The 23,894-nt window shown below is 43.1% G+C and overlaps 1 protein-coding gene across 1 annotated transcript in view; it reads left to right on the forward strand.

Moving 5' to 3' along the window:
* Positions 1-23,894, forward strand: part of atp6v1ba (ATPase, H+ transporting, lysosomal, V1 subunit B, member a) — a 42,501-nt gene that overhangs the window by 5,389 nt on the left and 13,218 nt on the right. Inside the window, exons 2-6 of the mRNA XM_082558408.1 lie at positions 12,578-12,633; positions 12,892-12,990; positions 17,560-17,653; positions 18,032-18,109; positions 20,628-20,767. Coding sequence (XP_082414534.1) covers positions 12,578-12,633; positions 12,892-12,990; positions 17,560-17,653; positions 18,032-18,109; positions 20,628-20,767 — 467 coding nt within the window. The remainder of the gene's footprint in view (positions 1-12,577; positions 12,634-12,891; positions 12,991-17,559; positions 17,654-18,031; positions 18,110-20,627; positions 20,768-23,894) is intronic.

Consider the following 23,894-nt stretch of genomic DNA (forward strand, 5'->3'; position numbering starts at 1 on the left):
AGTACATTTAACGCACATGTGCTCATACAGATATTTTAATAATATTAACTGAGAAAAGTTGATCTACAGCACAATAAATCATTTGAAAGAATACCAATGGGTTTGACCTCAGTATGCTGGATTTCCTTTACATTAATGTAGACATTTCCTCTATAATTTGACACACAAAAGGTACAAATGGGTGCATAAAACTCAGAATCCTGAACAAATGCCTCATAAGGACAACCTAACCAACTCTTATTATAACATGTTGTCACGACTGCAAAATGTCAGTTATTGATCATATGCCCAGTGTCTTCTGCTGATCCGTATCAGGGTTTGGAATAAACTACTCGGGGTTCTTTGCTTTAAGTCCAGGCCTGGTTGACAGTGTAATCGAGTAATCGGACAGGAAATACTTGTCTCTTATTAATGAGCAGTAATAAATATTCAGTAATACTAGGGGTGCAACGATATTCGTATCGATATTGAACCGTTCGATACAGTGCTTTCGGTTCGGTACGCATATGTATCGAACAATACAACATTTGTAATTTATTTTATCAACTTTCCTTCTGACGATGCTGTCTGTGTTGAGCGCTCAGTGAATCTGCGTTCGACTACTCCGCCTAGGCTGCACTGTCGAGCGCAGATCCACTGAGCTCCACACAGACAGCATAGACAGAAGGAAGAGCGCAGGGCACCTCCCCCACCCTCATTCAGATCTGGCGTTTGGAATTATTTTGGTTTTCATGTGACGTATGACCCTGAAGGTAAGCGAGTCATGGACTAAAGTAAAACAGTATGTTGGATGTGCCATGCAATGCTCAATTACATTGGTGTGAACTAGTGTGTTAGCGCAGTTAACTCGTTAACGTGTTAGCCGTCTAGCCCCATGCACGGGGCGATCGGCGGTAGCTCGTTAACGGAGATTTGCCGTGTTGTGGCGTTAAGGTCATTTCAACGAGATTAACCTGAAAGCACTAGTGGGAACACAACGAATATGACTGCACATTTACGCCGACATCATCCTAGTGCAAAGACAAAAACAACAAGCATGCTACTAACTTTAGCCGAGTCATTTAGACAGCTGTTAGCACATGATTCTCCTTATGCTGCTGAGAATATAGCCCAGAAGAAGCGGATAGTATAGCTTTTATTTTGGAAAGAGACATTTCTCTGTAATAAACTCTCTTTTCCAAAGATGAGTTATTCCTCAATCAGATACAGGGCTCGCAATATCGCTAGCCCGACATCCTGGAGCTAGCGATTTTTTCAGTCGGGCTACCAAAATGTATCTCTTCCCTGCCCGTCGGGCTATTGTAGGAAGGAAAAATATATGTCAATGCTTTTGCATTCTTTCAGAAATGTAGCTGGGTAATTATGTCATTGGCATCGGTGAGCCACTGTCAATATGTGACATATTGAAATCGCGTTTGAATTTGCGCTTGTTTTTTTGCTTTCACTTTGCAATCGTGCGAACTGTGTATAGAGAGCGACAGCACTGATCTGTGAGTGATGATAATTTGTGCACCAATTCCTCTGACATCGTCTTATTAATCGTTAGCTTACTATGCAAACATGACAAGTGAAATCTCCCGCAGCTTAAACATGTGAGAGGTTGATCGCGCAGAGAATCGCTGAGCTTATGTGAGTGAGTGTGTAAAAGCATTTCAGTTCTGCTGAGCCAAATAAGACAGGTCAGGGTGAAGAAGTGACAGCCAAAGAAAAGCTTACCACAAAACGGAGAAGTTATGACAAATCAGACTATAAGGCAAAAAGAAAGTGCAGCTTTATGGTTTCATGGACAAAAGAATTTCTGTGGCTGCAATATGACGAGCTAAATAACCAGGGCTGCACATAAGTGGTCCGCAGGTGCGCATTTGCTGTCACAATAAAAAACACGCACAAGGGTTAGGGGTAAATTTAAAAACTGTACTTTTGAGTTAATATATATATTTATAATTTTAATAAATGACAAATTAAAAATGCATAAAACATTTTTTTTGTATCGAAAAAATATCGAACCGTGACACCAAAGTATCGAACCGAACCGAACCGTGAATTTTGTGTATCGTTGCACCCCTAAGTAATACATATGTGTATGTGTGTGTATAAATGTGTGTATAGATAGATAGATAGATAGATAGATAGATAGATTAGTCAAAGACCATATAGGATATATATATATATGCAGTCTAAATGAAGGCATAAAAAATATGTCTTTGCTTTGTTTCTGGAGGTTTTTGTGCTGCTGAAACAGACGTTATGATGGTGCAGGCATTAGTTAATATTAATGATAAATCAGTGTCCCGCCTTAAAAAAAAAAAAAAAGTGTACCTGGCCCAAGGACATTTTTAATGGCTTTCAAAAGCTTTTATTTTTATGTTTACAAATATGAATGTAATGTAATTATTACAATATTTTATATTATTTGACTTTTAAAAAAGTTACAAAAGCGTTTAAACGTTGATGGTCTGGTGCAACCATGCCCCCCTTTAGCCTCAGCCCTGTTTCCTGCTGGTATGGCTTCCATGTAAAATGGGACGGCTGCCGTCAGCCTTCAGCACGCTGTACAATTTAAAGGTGGTGTCACATTAGGTTAACAGTTCATCTGCATATTTGAATACAGCTTGTTGGTTACTGCAGGTTTTCTCTGTGTAAAACACACAGTGGTGGATGGAGCAGCTACAAAGTTTCTTTTCTTCAGGTCAGAGTTTGTTGATCAGGAGCTTTGATGAAGGCGTCCTGCGTCGAGTTTATTTATAATCATATTATTGGAATGACTCGATGAATAGTTGCAGGCCTAATTAGGAGCAGAGCATGAGGTTTTAAAAGGGTTTGTGCTGCTTCCACTTAGCTGTGTGATGTTGAGTCTGGCTGGGCTGCTGCAGAAGCCCTGAGCCATAAGGCCAGAGAGCTGTTTTTTTTCTTTCCTGCTCTTTATGCAAGTGTCAGAGAAGCAAGCATGGACTAAAAGCCTCTCAGCAAACTGGAAGGAAATGACTTAATGGTGCTCAGGCCATCTGAGAGCTAAGCAGAAAGGATGCAACATGTGATAAAACCCATCTTCTAAAAACATTGAACAATCCTGCTTCTGAAATACTCTAATTTTGCCATCTTTTTTGTCTCATCAAACACATTACCAAACAGCAGCAGTCCACACTTATGATGAGGCAGCAATTTAGAGCTAAATGATAATCTCAAGTAACTGTTTGGAAAAGTGTGTTTCTCAAATAGTGCAGGTGCTGCATTCACAGTGTGTGTAGCCCTGCTGGAGGAGATGTGTGGTTTGTTTCCATTTGTCTTCAACATACTGCTTATATTTGGGAAAGGCAATGCCTTTGTCACAGTCTAAAGGTAGTGTGTGACATTGACTTTAGTGCAAAACCATTGAATTTATACATCACTGAATGTTCCAGTAATATAGGCCCATAAAATAAACCTGTAGTTTCTGGTGTCCTCTGCAGTTCATTTAAAATCCTGGAACTTGAACAACATGATGGTGGAGCTTGGTCTCAAGAGAACAAAGAAGCAAAGAAAGCATAATCAGCAGCATGGATGGGGCCAACTGTAACTTGGTCTGTTGGCGAGCTTTAACGTGGTGTAGACATGTCTCTAAAATAACAGTGTCTCTTATGTCGTCTTTCTTCACTTTGTTACACAGAACTATCTGAGAAGTGCTGAAACTTTGAGTTGCTTTGAAGAAAATACTTGGCAGGTGATTAGGTTAACCATTTGTCCCTTTTTACCATGGGCTGACTTCAGCCAATCAGATAAGCAAAAACATGGGATACAGACATTGGCTTGTCATGAAATTATTGTTTGTCGCTATGTAAGGAACATTCACAGTCACTGTGTAAAGCGCTCGTCTAAAACGTGCCCGTGATTAGTCCAACTGTGAGCACATGGCTGCCTGGTAAGATACACGTGATCAGTGTATTGCAACCTTTGACATCTCACAGATTCTGATGCTGCAGGTTTCGTCTCTCTGACCAAAATTCTCTGAACCAGCAGCAAAAGAAGATCCAAACTCCGCTTCACGTGTGGATGAATTCCCTCTGACTTTTGCTGTTTTGCTTCCACCACGATGCTTCCACTTCCTGCACAGCTCTCGCTCTCTCTCTCTGTGTATGTGTGGGTCATGCTTTTATACTAGAATATATTTTACCATGGGTAATGGTCAATTGGATCTGTGTCTCAGGCCAGTTTTGACCAAGTATGTAGGAGGGAGCTAAAGAAAACGCGTCTTTGTCCTTCTGCCATGAAAGGCTAATGGGGTTCTGTCATCATCTTGCTGGGTGGGCAGCGTGGACACTTAAGTTTGTAAATATGATGGCAGCAAACCACTCCAGTGTGAGCTGGAGGCCACCGCTTGATGACCCATCAGAGCCACATCCACATAAAGCAGAGAGGTGAAAGCCTGTTGCCACGTGGCTTTGCTACAGGACGGCCTTCAGAGGTACAAACAAAACGTTCTTTAACCATCCTAATGATGTCGTTCACGGTGATGGGCGAGTCATCTCCTACGTTTCTATACTCTGGTATAGGAAGGCCTGTTGGTGGGATTGAAGACATCCTCAAAGTATCCCCCACATCACCTGACTACATCCTTAGTTGAAGTCAGTAGCACCTCACCCACACTACACCACGTGAGTAGAACACCGCTTTCCTGCTTGGAGTCGCCTGATGGCTTTTGAGGTTTTGCTTCAGCTACCTCAAGAACTTCACTCCTCTTGGAACGCTGGGGCTGGCACAGACTAACCAAGCCTAATAGGGCTCCTGTAGCGCCTCCCTGAGGTGTCAGGTGTCCACCATACCACTACAACTGGCACCAACCTTCTTGCAGACACACGTCTGTTCAGCCAGCTCACTTTGAACTAAGAATGTCCCCAGCCTCCCTCACAATGCTGTAGAGGTTCTGTTGAAGATCCTAATTAAAGATCTTCTGCACCGGGGCCTCTGCCAGATGTCCCGGACAGCTGGCAGCTCAGACTGGTTCCAGCCTGAGCTGTACGTTCAGCTGGCGTATCTTGCGGTGACCCAGTTCAAGGTTCGTACTTGACCACAGTTGAGCTTTGTTAGTATTAATCTCTGTCAGTAGAGTAGGAACATCAAGAATGATGCCTAATTTGACAATATTATTGAAAATAGAAAATATTTTCAACATATATATTGGCTTTTTTTTTTTTATTTCCTGCTGTTCAAACTGTTACTGAGCAGTGATTCCAAAACCCACTCACCAAATCTCGAGCATGCTCAGCATCAGCCGCTGTTAGTTTAAAGGAAAGTCCAACATCACTACACTTTGAACAACGTCCAACCAGTTTAGGTTAGTATTTCAAGCCATCAAACAGTCTATAAGATCACAGTGTTGAGCTGGTTTTCCACTGCGATACCGACGTGACAGAGCTCTAAGAGAAGCAGCTTGAAAATCCACTCAGAGATGGAGCAGGAAAATAAACAAATAAAAAGGCTTTCTCATCAGACCAAGTCCTTTCTTTTAAGAGGCCTTTGTCTCTCTCATGTCAAATGCGACAAAAGCTATTAGCCCATGAAATGGCTTGTCTTTGTTTTAGTGGTGCATTCTGTCATTTAGTGCTATGAAAAGACATGGAGCAAGGCACTACATTTCTTTGTGAAGATTTAATTATTGGTAATAATGTAGTCACGATAAACAAATGTCTCATCTGTCACTATGAAAGTAATTTCTATAAAATCAATGTTATTTTTTGCAACAGTTCTATAATCCACATTCTAATTAGGTTTAAGCAGCTAGCTTGTCAGTAGGAAAAAAGACTCTTGCGTGGGCGTTTGCCATTCTTTTCATGAAAGAACATTAAAATGTACGCTAAGGATCTGACACCATTTCAGTCTGTTGCAAGAACAGAAACCAATCAGCACACACTAGTTTCACTGACCACTGACGGCTCACTTCCTGAAATTCCTCACCTTAAGAACTGGTGGCTCTTGTTAGAAGAAATGCAATGCAGGAAATTCTCCACTGCAGAACTTCCCATAAACCTAGGACTGTAAGATTAGCATGATTTTGTTTAGCTTTAAACACCCCGATGATTAAATGTGCAGTGACTCGAGTGTGCCCCAGCTCACAGCAGATCTTTACTGTTCGCAGGACCTCCTTTACGAGTGTGGCCTCTTTTGTTCTCTACTCGCACTCGATACTTTCTGTTTATTGAATAGTTCAGTTTCCGTTTCTTTTTGGTCATCACTCATTTTATTGCACATGATTACTTAGAGTTTTGAAACGCGCTGCTTCCATTTCTTGTTTGTTTTGACAGAAATAGTAAATGTGTATATTTTTCATGTAATGATCCCTTAAAAAAGGTGTCTTGTAATTTATTATAATAATGCATGTAGGTTCGCAGATAGCTGTCATAGAATACAGTATGTTTGGCTTAGCTTGATGTTATAAAAGCGCGAGGGTGCTGCACATAATTAGCACCGAGTTCTGTGGGAAACCCGTCTTTGTCTACAGGATGTATTTGGGAACAGCTTGTAAGGGCTTCTTTGTTGGACCGCTCTGAAGCCTCTGTCCCAGACCTTATCTTGACTCTAGTCTGGGACTACCCCGCAGGATGTGTTTATGTATTTTGAATCTTTTAATTCATTAATGCTTTTTTTTTTGTTTGTTTTTAAAAAGGATTTCTTAAGTTTGTGTAAATTGTCTTTGTTACGTGCTTAGAATGATGAAAGAAATAAATTGAATGGATAAGCTAGCACAATAAAATGCTCTTCATCTGCTCCAAATAGCAGGAGGCTGTTGCTCTGTCAAAGCCCAGGCGTCGAGCTATTGTAAGTAAAGCACTAGGCTATCTGTGTGATAACCAGCTGCCTCTCTGTATAGTCGCTGGTTTTCCTCTACTAGCAAAAGGGCCCTGCATACAAGAGACCCCACTCTGTTAGAACATTTGCTCCCGGTTCATGCCTGATTACGTTTCCTCCCAATCAGTGCAGTGTGGTAGGAAGTCGTCTTTATATGGAGTACCTGTGCACCTGCAATGTTAAAAGCCTGCCTCATTTTCTAGTGGTGTCAAACCCAGATGCTGCCCACATGTCAAAACACAGATTGTGTGCTGATTGGTTGGTGAAGATGTGCCTGTGCCCGCGGCTGTTTCTGACACCCCGCCCCCTGATTTTAAAATGTTTTCATTTCTTTGATTTATTCCAAAAGTCTGTCATTGGTTAACAAAACATTCAACTTGTCCTTCATCTGTTTGCATCATTTTAGTTGCACTATTTCATTTTCCCCTCTCTAATGTTGAAAGCACAAAGTAGTTTGCGCAGGATAAAAATAATGTCAGGATATTTTTCCAGTGCTTGAACTGCATCACGGCACAGTTGGATGAAACATCACATTCTGATCTGTAGAAGCAGACGTTGATTCCACTTCATGATGCAAAAGCCAAGCAAGGCTTTCCTCCCAGTGTGAGGACCAGTAGTTACAGCTGATGAACCACACTCTTGTAAATAAGGGGAATAAACAAAGTCAAGTATTAATTTTGGTAAGATCTACTGATTTGAGTTTCCTCTTTTGAGAAAATCAAAGGGATCATGTGCCAGTAATCATCATGCTAAAGCCCGAGTCGCTCTCTGGTGCCTCCGTCAGAGTGAATGTTAGGCGTGGAAAATGCTCGTACGAATGGGTGTGAATGAGGCAGAATGAGGTTCGGGCTGAAACACACAGACAGGAAACACTTTGTTCATTCGGCTAAAACGGTGTGTTTTAATGCAACGTTTAGCAGTGTAGGTTTTTGGTTGATATGCAGTTCCATGATCAGCAGACAGGTTTGGGCTCCACCGTCGGAGACTGTGGCTGGCAAAGGTAGATTGCACTCTGCTCCACAGTGTTGGTGAAGTCAGCAGGACCACCTGCAGCACGTTAGGCTAACCCTCCAGGTCACAGCTGATCTCTGCTGCTGCAGCTCGAGATGCTGGAGCTGAATGACATTAGCAACTGTTAACAGCAGCAACCTCAGAATAAAGTATTCAGCTGTTTATTTTGATGCAGTCCATCAGGTGCGGTCTACGTCTGTAAACAACAGGCCAGCTGATTCAGAGTGACAGATAGTTTTGGTAGATGTGCTGGCAGTCTGCGTCGGGCTAACTCGTATGAATACCATTAGCTGAGGGTTGTCGTGTGTGTGTGTGTGAGTGGGAGAGCTGGTCGTAGGCTTTAATCAACTAGCATTCCTATGTCCAGTGGGGCTGTGGGAATCCCGTGAAGTAGAGGCTAAGACGTGATTGTGAGAGTGCACATCACAGCAGCCACTGCTTTGTAGCCCTCGCTTATTGTCAGAATGATGATGCTCCCCCATTTCCATCCTAGGCCAGACTCCCCCTTTCCTCCCTTCTCCTCCCCTTGAGTTCCCCCCCTCTTTCTGCTGGGAAATTGAATTGTGTTGGAATGCTCTGTGCCTCTTTTCTCTGGCACTTGAATGGGCTCTTTAGTATTTCACACCAAGGTGTCCTTCAGGGTGCGAGGTCAGGCTACCAAAACAGCTTCTAGTGGCGGATTAGGACCAATTAACATCTTTGTACACAAAGGGCTCTGGCAGCTGAACAGGCTGCAGGGTGACCCACGCTGCTGTTGCATGCCAAACCAGGGGAACGCTGTACTTGAGCTGAAGTAGCAAAAGAGGGGTGGAGAAAGTTTTCTAAACCTATTGGGAAATGTTGCTACTTCACACCTCATGAACATATAGCCCATTGATGAGTCGTTACCTTGTGAAATGAGAGAGCAAACCACTTATTTTTTTTCCATCATCACAGTTATACATAAGAGTGTTCCCTGAACTGTTGTCTTTTTTTCTTCCCCTTTCATGTAATGATGGGTTAGCGTGTTGGGCCAGGGTTAGGCCTTTAATCCGACTGGAGCTGCTCATTCAGAGCCTGTACACACTTTAGACTTTGTGCCACCGAGGCGTCCGTTTGTTGTGATCGACGAACGCCACGAAGGCTCGTTCTAACGTTATGTTAGTACTGATACAAGTTATTTCAGTACTTGGTAAAAACTAAAATTAGATTAAATACTCTGACTTGCAGTACCAGCTGTTTAACTCGTTACTCTTTGACACGCTGTGCAGCTCCAAAATGTCTCTGAAATAATGCTGTGACTGTTTTACCTGATAGGACGTCGACCAGGGCAACGCACCAGACTTGTGGATTCCTTGTTACATAGTAACATTTTCCTTGCACCATTATTATTGCCTCTGAGTATAATTACCCTGATGCATCTCTTTTGAGGCCTGTCAGCAATTTCTAGTTTAAGTCTGTGCTGTGTTCATAAACATGGCTAATCTGTTAGGGTAATGCTGATGCTATGAATATTCACTGGAATTGTCAAATAAAGCTTTTTTGTTATGTAGTGTAAAGCGCTTTGGTAAAGCTCTATACAAATACAGGCCGTTTACCATGTAACTGTTTAAGGTTTAAAGTATAAACATGCCAATTATTCCAGGAATGATAATGTAAAATAGTTCTGGGAGCTGTCAGTCGTCCTTGTCAGGAGCTACAGATTCACCGTGTGACGTGCTCTCCAGTTGTACACATTTGAGTTGTTTCCCTCTTTTTTTAAAGGGCTGGCTGTGTAGTTACACACTCTGCCATCATGCATGTGTTTCAGAAAAGCATAATGACTAAACATAGAGCCTGCATCTCTGTAAACAGAATATTGTTTTCTGCTGTCAGATTATGTGCACTATACACAGCCAGCAGGTTGTTATCACAGATACATGTTGGCTAGTATGTACTGGATGCAGACGACATTAAAATGGTTGGTTAAGTGAGGCCGTGTTGTTCACAGGAATATGTTTTAGCTGTAAGGTTAATGAAGAGTGCCTTTAAGAGACTGTGCAGGCTTACACAGCGTGTCAGAGTTTTGGAAACGCCTTCAATGACCTATTTGAGCATTTGGAAGCTTTCCTTACACGCGTGTTCATTTCTCTAAACTACATGTGTAGAATGTCCTTACAGATCTGATCCAGAGTTATGATATTTCTCTTCATTTTCTGCACCAAACAATATGAGCTGGAAACCTTCCCAGCTAGAAAGTATCACTGCTGTTCCTTCGTATTTCAGTTATGTGTCAGGTTTATATGCAGAAGTCAGGCGTTGTTGATCGGCTGTGCTGGCTGTCAGGAGGGCGGGGATATCCGTGAGGTTTGATAACACTGGTGTTCTCTATACTGGTTCAGTGTTCTTTTATTATTTGGTCAGAGTGGTGCTCTGTCGTGTTGTTTAAGGAAAGCTGTATATTAAATGATGAAACCATGGACTTCCTGCCTGTCAGTGGGAAATGAGCAAAGCAAAGGTCATCTGTAAATCCCCCCCCTCGCGCTGCAGTGCAAGGCCTTGCAGAACAAACAGAGACAACTTGAGTCATTCACTGGAAAGTGGACCCTGAGGCAAGAACTGAGATAAAGGCTGTTTGGAGTAAAACACATTTTATTTTGGAGAGGAAATTTTATTTCTTTCTTTATTTTTTGTGTTTGTCCTGCCCTTGGTTTTCATCATCACACTTGAGCCATCTTTTATCGCACTAACTCAACAGTCTGTGCCCCATCCTCCCAGCACCACCTCCCATTCAAACCTCGTGTTCGACACACAGACGCACACAGTGTGTGTCTGACTAATAGAGGGTAAAATGCAGGTGTGTGTGGGAAATGGCTGCAATACTGTAGCGCATTGACAGGTTATTTTGTTGGCCCCTGCCTAATTAGTGGCATAGTGGATGCACCCCGCTAAGCTTTAGTGCTTTATGTTCGTAGCAGTCTGCTCTAATTTCCCCGAGCCTTTGATATCAGCCCAGAGATTGACAGTTCACACATAAAGAAGAACAGCAGACCCTGATAGAAACAATGCCGCCACCTTCAGTCCCCCACTCCAACGCTCCCTGCATGTCTGCATTTTACCACCCAGCTCTACAGATGTTCAGAGCAGAGGAATGGCTGAACATGATTTGATTGTAATGTTTGCATGGCACATTTTATTGCTTACTTCACAGAAGCAGGACACTCTGCTGCTCTTATGTGGTCTGAAAGCAGTTCTGTTCAAACGCTCCTTATTTACACTTTGTAATATTACCGTCATTTATGGGTTTGTTTAACTTATTGTCTGCTGCCACACTAGAGTAGAGGCTGCCTGCTTTTGGATTTTTAAAGCCGGCGATCATTGTTAGGTGCAGCTCTGCAGAAGAAACTGAACGAGTGGAGTTTTAATGAACTCGCTGCTTCCAAAAATATTCCTTCATTGGGTGTTTTTGATAATAGTGATGGAGAACAGTGTGCAGCACAGTGCAGAGGGTTACACTTGAGATGGCGTAGAGCACAGTGAATATGTGGACAGTAATGCTTAATGTGGTGTTGTCGGTGACGGCAGTGTTTTTATTATCTGATTGAAAGAATTCGGATTAGACTGAATTTATTTTGACTCTCATGGTAATGACATCAGCCCTGCATTTGCTCCGAATGACCTGGATTCTCAGTCACATTGACCATCATCATCATCATCATTATTATTATTATTATTATTATTATTATTATTATTATTATTATTCAGGGCACAGTCCTAACAGGTAAGCACCTTCATTCCCACACCAGATGGAGACCCGTCCTTGAGTCTGTTGGAGGTTACTTCCTGTTAAAGTGCCAGATGCTGCTCTCTAATATTCTACAATCGTTGCCTTACGCTGATGAGCCTGTTATGATAGAAAGGTAATTGAATTAATTACAGGTGATAAACTGCTTGTGTGAATGCTATGTACAGTAAAAGGCTTGAGTACTGCAGTAGAGTAGAAAAGCATTGTCCATTACTGTTGTACTGATGTTACGCTGCAGTCGCACACATTCAGGGATATGGCATTTTTTTCTGTTTTTATAGGATACTCTGACGCCTTCACACGTTGCAAACAGGCACACAGCTCCTCACCTCACTAACAGCTGAAGTATTCGTATCACACTTTAGGAGGAAAGTATTAAACACTTATTGATGTTTACCTGTCCAGTTTAACTGTAACAGCCCCGTCAGCCGTCTTCTTTCATTAACGTAGTGGACTGTAGTTAATAACTGGAAAAATTAGTCCGAGTGTTTTTGAGATGTTTGCTATTCTCATGTTGCAGGATGGGATCAGAATCCTTCTTATGGTTTCAAAAATGGTATCGAGTATTTTTGTGGATATCAGTATTGAGTTTGAAATTGTAATATTGCGATAACCCGAATATGAAGTATTTAATGTATATTTTTTGAACATCTGCTCCGGTTCTCATGAGTCGTGCGTTTTTATTGATTCGTGTGATTGATTGTGTGACGGTGTAATCAAACAATGTAAAATTCCTCCATTTCTTGACCTGACATTTGGCTTTTTGTGACATTTTAGGGCTGAAAGTGCAGTAACATTGTTCTCACAGCAAAAGGTCAGCCTGCGGTGATTAGCAGTTTTGGCTGTGGAGAAGTCTGCTTATTGCACTGATGATAGGTGGCTTGCTCGCTGCAGAAGGAAATTGAAGTATTGTGTGTTATTTTCCTGTTCTGCTGCCTGTTGAGGTTCAGAAATGAGTAACCCGTCTCTCTCCTATTCCAGCCTACTCCACTGTATCAGGTGTAAATGGACCCCTGGTGATCCTGGATAACGTGAAGGTAAGGCTGCAAAGAAATTCTGTTTTTATCAGGCTTTCTGTCCGTGGTGCTGCTAACACTCGTTCATCTATTGTGCAAATCCTCTTACAATATGTATTAATTAGGTTGCAAATAGTGGCGCTGTCGCTCGGTAAACTCCAAATGTTTGTAGAAGTCAGTATAATTCAGCACTTTACTAGCCGGTGTGCTCTTTTATAATAATGATAAAAACGTGTTTTTCTGTTGCTGTAGTAACAGTGTTGAATCTCTTTGAATTAGTTCCCCAGGTATGCTGAGATTGTTCACCTGACCTTGCCAGACGGTACCAAGAGGAGCGGACAGGTCCTCGAGGTGATTGGAACCAAGGCAGTTGTTCAGGTAAGAAATAGTGAGTGGAAACTAAAGCATATCAGCTGACAGCCTCTGTGCTGTAAGCTCTGTGCTCTGTGCAATTGCATTTTGCTATCCTTACTTGTGCTCATGCCCCAATGTCCAGTTTGTTTGATTACTGCTTGATGATCGTGGCCTGCTTGAAAGGTGGGCCCAGGTTTGTTTCGGTTGGACTCAGGTAAGGTACATATGCCTTAGCATGGATCTTCATCCTTCCTCAATGACAGCTCATGCCATTAAAATTGCTTTGTTATACATAAAAATACTTTTCCTGTTAAGCTGCCAAATACATGAAATGATAAGATGATATGGGGACCAAAGCATACACAAAAATCCAAACCTGGTTGGGCACCATTCAAGGTCCTAAAATACATTCATTAACCATGCAAACACTGTAACTTACTATTATGTTGTCTGAATGCTCCATAGTAGCATACTAGCCTTTTTCATACTAGCCATAATAACCTGACAGAAGAAAGAAATGTTCCATGCAGAGACCAACAGCACCTCATACAGCTTTGCATGGTGGTTGGTTGTGACATGATGGTTGAACCAACCAATCAGCAGATATAAAGAGGTTATGGTTGGAGGCGTCTCACCAAATGAACATAAAACTGAAAAAGAGCCTGGCACAGCCACCGCACGAATCTACAAACACAGACATGCACCATGAGCGCACACAGCCACACAAAAGAAGGGATAGCACAGCCGTAGACTCGACAATGCAACATCAAAGGAAATTGTATCTACATTTAACATTATCATGATCAAGTAGTCAATAGTTCAAAATAGCTAAACTGCAATTTAACTTACTACTGATAATTAGAGCAGGAGACAACAGTTGTAGGTCTTTGATCACTGTGCTGTAGTTTCATTTTAGCAAACATGTCCGTGTAGAGCACCTAAAACAAAGGCTGTGCATATTTAACCCTAACCCAAACAGTGACTCTCATAAACCAGCACTGTTTGCCTAAAGTGAGCATTCCTATCCATTTTTGTAGTATTTGCATTTATTTATTCATCTATTGCCTTCGCTGTCCGGCACTGTAGCAATCAGAATTATTGTCTGAAGGCCAAGAAACATGCCCAACAGATTTATTTTCCTAAGTAGACCATTACGACTTCGCTGTACTGGTCCACTTGATTGTCATATTTCATTTCACCTTTATTATTTATTTATTTTTTACTTTCACATTTTTAACAATAGAAACAGACAGGACCGGGGGATAGGAGAGGAAAAGACGAAGAAAAGAGAAGTTGGGAAGAGGCTGAACAAAAGGAGAGGGAAAGAAAAACGGAGGGCAAGAGAGACGAGAGAAAAGACACACAAACCCGCTCGATCACCTGCTGGGGAAAAGAACAAGCAAAAAGGGAACAACGCTGTAGGAAAACCACAGCGACAACCTAGATAAGCATAAGTAACACTAAATAATAAATATTGAATGTTACTGAGCAGCACACAAAACCGACAACGAACCATATGTTTAGAGGCAGCAGCCAAGGAGTTTACAAGGTTTCTCCACGTAACTGTCTAATAGTAGGTGTGGGGAGCCATAGCCCTGCCCCCAATGACATTAAGCAGGCATGGAGTAGATCCAAGTCCCAGACATCTAGAGGCCCTCCAGAGCACGAGAGCCCCAGGAGGACCACCAGAGGGGCAGCCGCAGCACCCACCTAGAAAAGAGCCGAGGAGAGCCGCAGACGGGGGGGGGGGGGGGTCACCCAGCAGCCACAGGGCAGAAGCTACAGGGGGCTGCGGCAACGTGCCTGCAGACTCCACTGGTAGCCGGCTATGCCAGGGTGGTCTGAACCCCAGGCTTAGAGGCCAGAGATCTGAGGGCCTCACACACCCCTGAAGGGGCCCGTCTGAGCCACAGGCGCCAGGAGCCGCCAACCAGCCGCCAGGAACGAGCCAGTACACGCCCGAGCCCCGGACACCAAGAACCACCAACGCACCGACGGGTTGTGGCATCGGACACCAGCAAGGAGTGTGGCGAGGTCGCAGCACATGGCCCCGCCCCTCCCTGAGCCTGGGTCTGCCGGAGGTTTCTTCCTGTTAAAAGGGAGTTTTTCCTTCCCACTGTTGCCAAAGTGCTTGCTCATATGATTGTTGGGTTTTTCCTCTGTATCTATTATTGTAGGGTCTATCTTACAATATAACACGCCTTGAGGCGACTGTTGTTGTGATTTGGCGCTATATAGATAAAACTGAGTTGAATTCCCGGCCCCCCACCCCAGACTGCAAACAGAGAACGGGGATGTAAAGAAGCACTCCCAGAACCCCAAATCCCCAAGTCTACCCCAGAGCTACGCAGGGACAGCTAGGGTTACCAAGTCGGTAACCTATGTCTGCCGACACAGACCCTCCCCCAGCTGTGCTGCACGCAGGTGCCAGAAAAACACCACCCAAGAGCCACCAGCATTCCATCCAGGTCATGACCACAGCCCCTGGGTTGTAATTGTCAGGTGTATTGCCTTGACTATGTGAGCAGCTGTTAGAAGCCCATCTTGAACATCCATTGACTGTATAGTGCACTCTATGTAGTATTTTATATTGTATTAGTTGTAGACTGGGATTCCTAAACAATTTAAGTTTAAAGGGAACTCATCCCTGAGCCTGAGTCAATCCATATTATGGATTGGAGGTGCTGAATCTCATTCCCACAGCTTCATACTCATACTTCCAATGCAAGCTGGAGGCCATCAGCTGATCAAGCCAACAGAATCACATAATCCGCTAAAAGCAGAGATGAGATTCTGAGACCACCCTAGTGGAAGGCCTTTGACTACTTGGCTACCCCCATAACTTCCATCTATAAAAATTACAAACAGAATGGGTCACAAAGTGCAGCCGGGCAGAGTCATCACACACCGGGAACAAGTCCAACTTATTGCCAGCTATGCGGACCAAGGTCTTGCAACGGTTGTAGAAGGATTGAATGGCCCGTAGCAATGGGCCAGACACCCCTTACTCCCAAAGCACCTCCCACAGGACACCCCGAGGGACACGGTCGAATGCCTTCTCCAAGTCTACAAAACACATGTAAACTGGTTGGGAAAACTCCCATGCACCCTCAAGTATCCTTGAGAGGATAAAGAGCTGGTCAAGTGTTCCACGACAGGACAAAAAACCGCATTGTTCTTCCTGTATCGAAAGTTTGACTAACGGGCGGACTCTCCCTTCCTGCACCCAGGGAGGCTGAGTAGTGTGATCCCCCTGTAGTTGGAACACACCCTCCGGTCCAGCTTCTTAAAGATAGGAACCACCATCCCGGTCTGCCCATCCAGAGGTACCGTCCCTGATCTCCAAGCAACATTGCAGAGGCGTGTCAACCAAGACAGCCCTACAGCATCCAGAGCCTTCAGGAGCTCAGGGCAGACCTCATCCACCCCAGGAGTTCTGTTTAACTGTCTCAGTGACCTCACACCTAGAGCTGTCCCCCTCGTCCCCAGACTCTGCTGCCTCCACGTTCCAGTGGGATTAAGGAGGTCCTCGAAGTATTCCTTCCACCGCTGACAATGTTTCTAGTCGAAGTCAGCAGCTTCCCCCCCACTATACACAGTGCAGGTAGAGCACCGCTTTCCCCTCCTGAGTTGCTTGACGGTTTGCCAGAATCTCTTCGAGGCAGTCCAAAAGTCTTTTTCCATGGCCTCTCCGAACCCCTCCACACCCGAGTTTTTGCCTCAGCTACTACCCGAGCCGCGTTCCGTGAACTCGGGTACCTATCAGCTGCCTCCGAAGTCCCACAGGCTAACCAAGCTCGGTAGGCCTCCTCCTTCAGCCTGGCGGCTCCCTTCGTCTCCGGTGTCCACCATTTGGTTCAGGGATTACCACCACTACAGGCACCAACCACCTTGCGGCCGCAGCTCAGTGCAGTGGCTTCGGCAGTGGAGATGCTGAACATGGTCCATTCGGACTCAATGTCCCCAGTCTCCCTCAGACTGCTGTTGAAGCTCTGCCAGAGGTGTGAGTTGAAGATTTCACGAACCGGGGCCTCTGCCAGGCATTCCCAGTGCCCCCAAACGTATGCTGAGGGTGCACTGTCTGGCATCCTCCCCTGCCACCTGATCCAACTCACTACCAGGTGGTGATCAGTTGACAGCTCACCCCCTGCCTTTACCCGAGGGTCCAGAACATGTGGAATTTCTCATTAATTCTAATCTTATCATTCTCTAATAGCACCAGGCTAAGATTAATGTTAACCTAATGCATAATCCTGAACATTTCAGCATGTAGCAGCAGCTTATTTGAACCATGTATCAACCCTCAGAGACTACTGTGTAGTGTCTGTAATTGTTAGTGAGGGGAGGAGCTCAGTGCCGGACTGTCTGCAGCTTTGCCATGTGAAGTCACGCGTCAGCTGACGGGAGCAAAGGCAGCACTGTTGGTGTCTGTATTGCAAATGAGTTCCATATTAATTCTTATATTGATTAATATGTAAGCATTGAGGGATTTGTTAATGAATTCATTTTTTTGACAACCCTGATAATCACTATCAGTAAACATGTAACTAGACATGCTGAGGATGTCTTTGCTACCTTTCTGTGTTTCTGCAGGTGTTTGAGGGAACATCAGGTATTGATGCCAAGAAGACAGCATGTGAATTCACTGGTGATATCTTGCGTACCCCGGTGTCAGAGGACATGCTAGGTATGATCAACGTGATTTAATGATTAAAATGCTATAGCACGCTGAATTAATGTAGTCAGCTTTTTTCCTTGTTACGCTAATTTCTAAATAAACTGTAAAATCAAATAATTTAATCAAAGCTTTTATTTTAATGTTCTTGAATCTCAATCACTGTGACTCAGTACAACACAAGGTTACATACATTTGAATGGAAGCAAAAAGTAGAGATGCTTTTTCTTTGTTTTCTTTGTTTCTGTCATCACTAACACGAGTTTATAATTGCTGGCACTTGTCAAAGTAAAGTAGCACAAAGTAGACAGAATGTGCTTGCAGGTCTCATCTCATTAAGCAATGATGTAATGTCTAAATGCCTCCTTACCAAAATATTTCCTTTTATAGGTCGTGTGTTCAATGGTTCAGGCAAACCTATCGATCGCGGGCCGACTGTTCTGGCTGAAGATTACTTGGACATCATGGGTATGTTAGCCTCTTACTTTCCTGCTGCTAAGTCATATAAGAATGCAGTGTCATAAACGGAAACTTCATTTAGGTACAATGTCCTAAAAAATCACCAGATAGTTATTGTTAGGGTTTTATTATTATTATTAATAATAATAATAATAATAATAATAATAATAATAATAATAATAATAATAATAATAATATTGACCAAAGCTCACTCAGCAGTGTATTCTGTACTGTTTTACTGTCCCAGGTGTGAACATGAGTGAAATACCACAATAACATTAATAATTTTTTTTACTCATTCATTTTTTGCTAATACAGTTAAGTGTCCTTTTTAATAGTGTTAAACTGTTTTCTTCAGCCTGAGTACATTTTGTCTCCTTAACAAATAAACATTTCAAGAACTTTAGCTTCATTTGTGAGAAATGAAATGTTTTACGTAAACCAAACGTAAATGGGGGTTTACGACACCAACTCTCTGCCATCTATAATCCAGTTTTGAGATCCCTTCCCAGACGCCTTAACACCCACTCACATCCTGGGCCATCTGACCTCAGGAAATCACATGATAGGGTGGGGCCAGGTTTCACAATGAACACACCCGAAACTCTGGCTGATTGGGACCCACGCCCAGTTTTACACCTTGGCTCAGGCGATTAGAGGATCATCAGGGGGTCCTTTTGTCACTCTGTGGGGGGAAACTCCCACTAGGTTTATATCTGGGACTCTCCACCATTTGACCTTAGAACTGAAGAAGCTTCTCGGATGAGGACGCTTTTCTTTGCAAGCTCCTTTGACTTTAACAGGAAATGTTTTTATTTTGAAGTTTAGGAAATTATCCTAGCATTCTGCTACTCGCGGAATAGCAAGTAAATGTTCAAATGTTGAGTACACAACAATAAATGCCAGTCTGCTCTCATTCTGCAATCAATCAATTTATTTATGAGCACATGTACAAACAACACAGGTTGATTAAAGTGCTGTACACAGTAAAAAGTAACACAGACGAAGAACAAAACCAAAGCTAGTGAGCAAAGCTGTGCTTCAGATGGGTTTTAAGGATGTCGAGTGTTGGAGAGATCCTGATATGAGGAGGCCGACTGTTCCAAAGTTTGGGGCCGGTCTCCTCTGAGCTTTAGTCTTATCAACCTCTCAGCTCACCCATGTGTGCCAGTTTTCATGGCTGTTTTGGCTGAGCCATTTAAAGTTGGCTCGGCTAACGTTATGTCAGGTTGGTGCATAAGATGAGCCATCGTGTTCATGAAATTCCCAGAGTATTTACATGTATGTAATAAAATATCGATACTCTGTGTCCGTGTGTTGAGCCAGTATTCCCAAATATCACTATGCTATAGATTTTTCCCATACCGCTACAATAAACCCAACCAGTCAAACGTTTGGGGTCCTACAATCCTACATTTACCATCAATACTTTATCCACACAGTGCATTGAATATTAATGCTGTTGTAAAAGGTAGAAACAGTAGATGATACTTCAGTAATCACAGCCATGGGTCCTTTTATAAAGTGATCTGGAAGTATTTAAGTCCTTTCTTCTGGAACAGTCTTCCATAGGTTGGATGGATATGATGGTCACTCTTTGCATGTCATGTGATCAGTCTGCATCCATAGGAGCTTGATAAGATTAACCCTAACCCCGGTCAACAGGACAACACCTAACCGCTGCTTCTCTTAATGGTTTATACTTAGCGCCGTGCTGCAGCTCGTGGTCACACTACAGGGCCACAGTGGCGCTAATCCTGTGGCAGCTACACGGTTTGACATGCTGTTGTGAAATATTGATAGATTAGTGCCGGTGAACCACATGAGTGAGAGTTCCTGAGAGCAGGTCTCTGTGCACATCCTTGGTTAACCCCTTTCAAAGTCACTAATGAGTTGTGACTAATTCTCTGCACCCCCCATTGCTCATGGCGGTAGACCAGGTTATCCACTAATTGAAAGGCCTGTCAGATGTTTTCTGTGCCAGATACTGACCTGTGTAAGACGTCTGCATTTGACTTTAAGCAGGCGGTAGGACTGGGAAAGTGCTCTATAAGTGCAGTTACCCTTTGATCATATAGTAAGCAAGCAACGGCTTAATTGGCAGAATTCCTAACAGTCATTTGTCTAATGTAGCTGTTGTCCTTGCACTATTATTTAATTACTGCAGCTCAGAAGAGCGTGTTGAAACTGTAATAGGAAATATTTTCATTGACTCAGTATGTAGTCACTGTAACTAGAATGTAAACTATGCTCAGCAGAGTTTTATTGGAGCACATGAATGTACAGTGTAAGTTAGCTTCCACAATAACACGATATAATTGCTTCTGATTGTTCACATCAAATTAATAATCTCACTTTCCATTTAAGCAGTTGCACAGCCTTTTACTTTCTATCACCATTTTCTTACTACGTTTTTTCTGTTGCGTGTTTTGTCTGGTCAAGTCTGTGGGACTGACCTGTATGATGAACAGTGAAGTGTGCTATTGCTTCCTTTGTGTCCAGCTGAATACGTGTTTCTGTCTCTCAGGTCAGCCCATCAACCCTCAGTGCCGTATCTACCCTGAGGAGATGATCCAGACTGGCATCTCAGCCATTGATGGCATGAATAGCATTGCTCGAGGACAGAAGATCCCCATCTTCTCTGCCGCTGGGTTGCCCCACAATGAGGTGAGATCAGCATACCATTTTATTTCTTTAGTGACAACACCAAGAAGTCTCAATGCTGGTAAAATGCTGGGCCACTAGGTACCACTGGAAGTGCTGAATATCTCCTTTTATCTTTATTGAGAATCAATCCCCATCGTAAACACCAGAGCATACCTGAGTATTAGCTGATATAAGTGTGTTTAGCATTATGTTCATGTAGTGTTTGGTGTCTCTGTAGTGGCTTCAGAGTGAACTCGGATAGCATCTTCACATGATGCCACTCGAGTCAGTGTCAGTTTAGGCAGAAGACTGAAAATGAGGTGACCCTTCCCACTGCATGTAGTCTGTTGCAACAAGAATAACTTCATTAAACCTATTGCATTACTTCCTGTGTTCATTTGGTATTGCAAGCAGATTTTGACAAGGAAGAAGTGCATGGAGTAAAACACAAAAGTAATGTGTCTCTGTCCGGTTTGTAAGTCTGACATCATTATCTGTTTCTGGGTCCTAAACTCCGTCCCTTCAGGTCCCAAAGTCAAACGAACACTGCGGCATCACTGAGAGTTAAAAACTGTCTGAATTCTTTCATCTGTAATAAAATGATCAGTGTTGCTGCTTTACCAGGTGTAACAATTAAGTTTAACATCCAGGCATCCTTGAAAACAGGATTTATTACATTTAACAGAGTTAGAAGTTAGCAGGAAGTTAGCTCGCTAGCTTCTACCTAAACATGATGTAGCATGTTTGACTGAGAGATTTGTGAATAAATTCAAACGTACAGCTCTGCTATCACTTCCAGCATAAATGAAGACAGAAAACTAAACAGCAGTGACGTTTGTAGGGTTACTGAAGTTGGGCTAGCTGGTATATATGTATACCAGTGTATATATAACAAATTTCCCACGTGTGGGACTAATAAAGGTTATCTTATCTTATATAATGATGTGCTACTTGATCGCTAGCGACACAGCTATGTTAGCATAACATTAGCATAGTGAAGCTGGAGGATGAACGCTAACGCTAACGCAGCAATTTCCTAATGTTTCCTAATGTTGTAAACCTGCTCAACATTTGGCAATAAAACCCTTCTGATTCTGATTCTTCTGATTCTGAACTTTTAAGGGAAAAATGAATGAGAGACAAATTAGTAACAAAAATATTAGTCCAGCAGTACCATTCTCAGTTTTATTGCCATTGCTACAGTGGGGCAAAAAAGTATTTAGTCAGCCACCGATTGTGCAAGTTCCCCCACTTAAAATGATGACAGAGGTCAGTAATTTGCACCAGAGGTACACTTCAACTGTGAGAGACAGAATGTGAAAAAAAAAATCCATGAATCCACATGGTAGGATTTGTAAAGAATTTATTCGTAAATCAGGGTGGAAAATAAGTATTTGGTCACCTCAAACAAGGAAAATCTCTGGCTCTCACAGACCTGTAACGTCTTCTGTAAGAAGCTTTTCTGTCCCCCACTCGTTACCTGTATGAATGGCACCTGTTTGAACTCATCATCTGTATAAAAGACACCTGTCCACAGCCTCAAACAGTCAGACTCCAAACTCCGCCATGGCCGAGACCAAAGAGCTTTCGAAGGACACCAGGAAAAGTATTGTAGACCTGCACCAGACTGGGAAGAGTGAATCTACAATAGGCAAGCAGCTTGGTGTGAAAAAATCAACTGTGGGAGCAATCATCAGAAAATGGAAGACATACAAGACCACTGATAATCTCCCTCGATCTGGGGCTCCACGCAAGATCTCATCCCGTGGGGTCAAAATGATCATGAGAACGGTGAGCAAAGATCCCAGAACCACACGGGGGGACCTGGTGAATGACCTGCAGAGAGCTGGGACCAAAGTAACAAAGGTCACCATCAGTAACACACTACAACGGCAGGGAATCAAATCCCGCAGTGCCAGACGTGTTCCGCTGCTGAAGCCAGTGCATGTCCAGGCCCGTCTGAAGTTTGCCAGAGAGCACATGGATGATACAGCAGAGGATTGGGAGAATGTCATGTGGTCAGATGAAACCAAAGTAGAACTTTTTGGTATAAACTCAACTCGTCGTGTTTGGAGGAAGAAGAATACTGAGTTGCATCCCAAGAACACCATACCTACTGTGAAGCATGGGGGTGGAAACATCATGCTATGGGGCTGTTTTTCTGCCAAGGGGACAGGACGACTGATCCGTGTTAAGGACAGAATGAATGGGGCCATGTATCGTGAGATTTTGAGCCAAAACCTCCTTCCATCAGTGAGAACTTTGAAGATGAAACGAGGCTGGGTCTTCCAACATGACAATGATCCAAAACACACCGCCCGGGCAACAAAGGAGTGGCTCCGTAAGAAGCATTTGAAAGTCCTGGAGTGGCCTAGCCAGTCTCCAGACCTCAACCCCATAGAAAATCTGTGGCGGGAGTTGAAAGTCCGTGTTGCTCGGCGACAGCCCCAAAACATCACTGCTCTCGAGAAGATCTGCATGGAGGAATGGGCCAAAATACCAGCTACTGTGTGTGCAAACCTGGTAAAGACCTATAGTAAACGTTTGACCTCTGTTATTGCCAACAAAGGTTATGTTACAAAGTATTGAGTTGTATTTTTGTTATTGACCAAATACTTATTTTCCACCCTGATTTACGAATAAATTCTTTACAAATCCTACCATGTGGATTCATGGATTTTTTTTTTTTTCACATTCTGTCTCTCACAGTTGAAGTGTACCTCTGGTGCAAATTACTGACCTCTGTCATCATTTTAGGTGGGGGAACTTGCACAATCGGTGGCTGACTAAATACTTTTTTGCCCCACTGTACATCGTATGGGTTTAAAAACTGATCTTTAAAATGAACAGTGGTAATAAAAACTGAGAGAGGCCAGTGATCATTGCCTGTTTTAGGGGCTTGTTCAGATTAAATAGAACAAGATTCAAAGTATTAAAACATTAAAACACAACAGCCATAATAAATTCAGAGTAGTGTGGTTCATCACGTCCTCACTTAAAGACCAGATATGGTTCGGACAGTCTGCTCCTTAGTTTGCCAGATCACCAGAGACCAGAGGAGGTTAAAGTAGTGCTATCCACCCACCTAATACATGCTCTGTGGTCCAAATAACAACAATTAGAAAAACCCAACCGACACCAGGGAGTT

The sequence above is a fragment of the Aulonocara stuartgranti genome (genome assembly GCF_965226115.1).
Source record: "Aulonocara stuartgranti genome assembly, chromosome: 13".
In the NCBI taxonomy this organism is placed as follows: Eukaryota; Metazoa; Chordata; class Actinopteri; order Cichliformes; family Cichlidae; genus Aulonocara; species Aulonocara stuartgranti.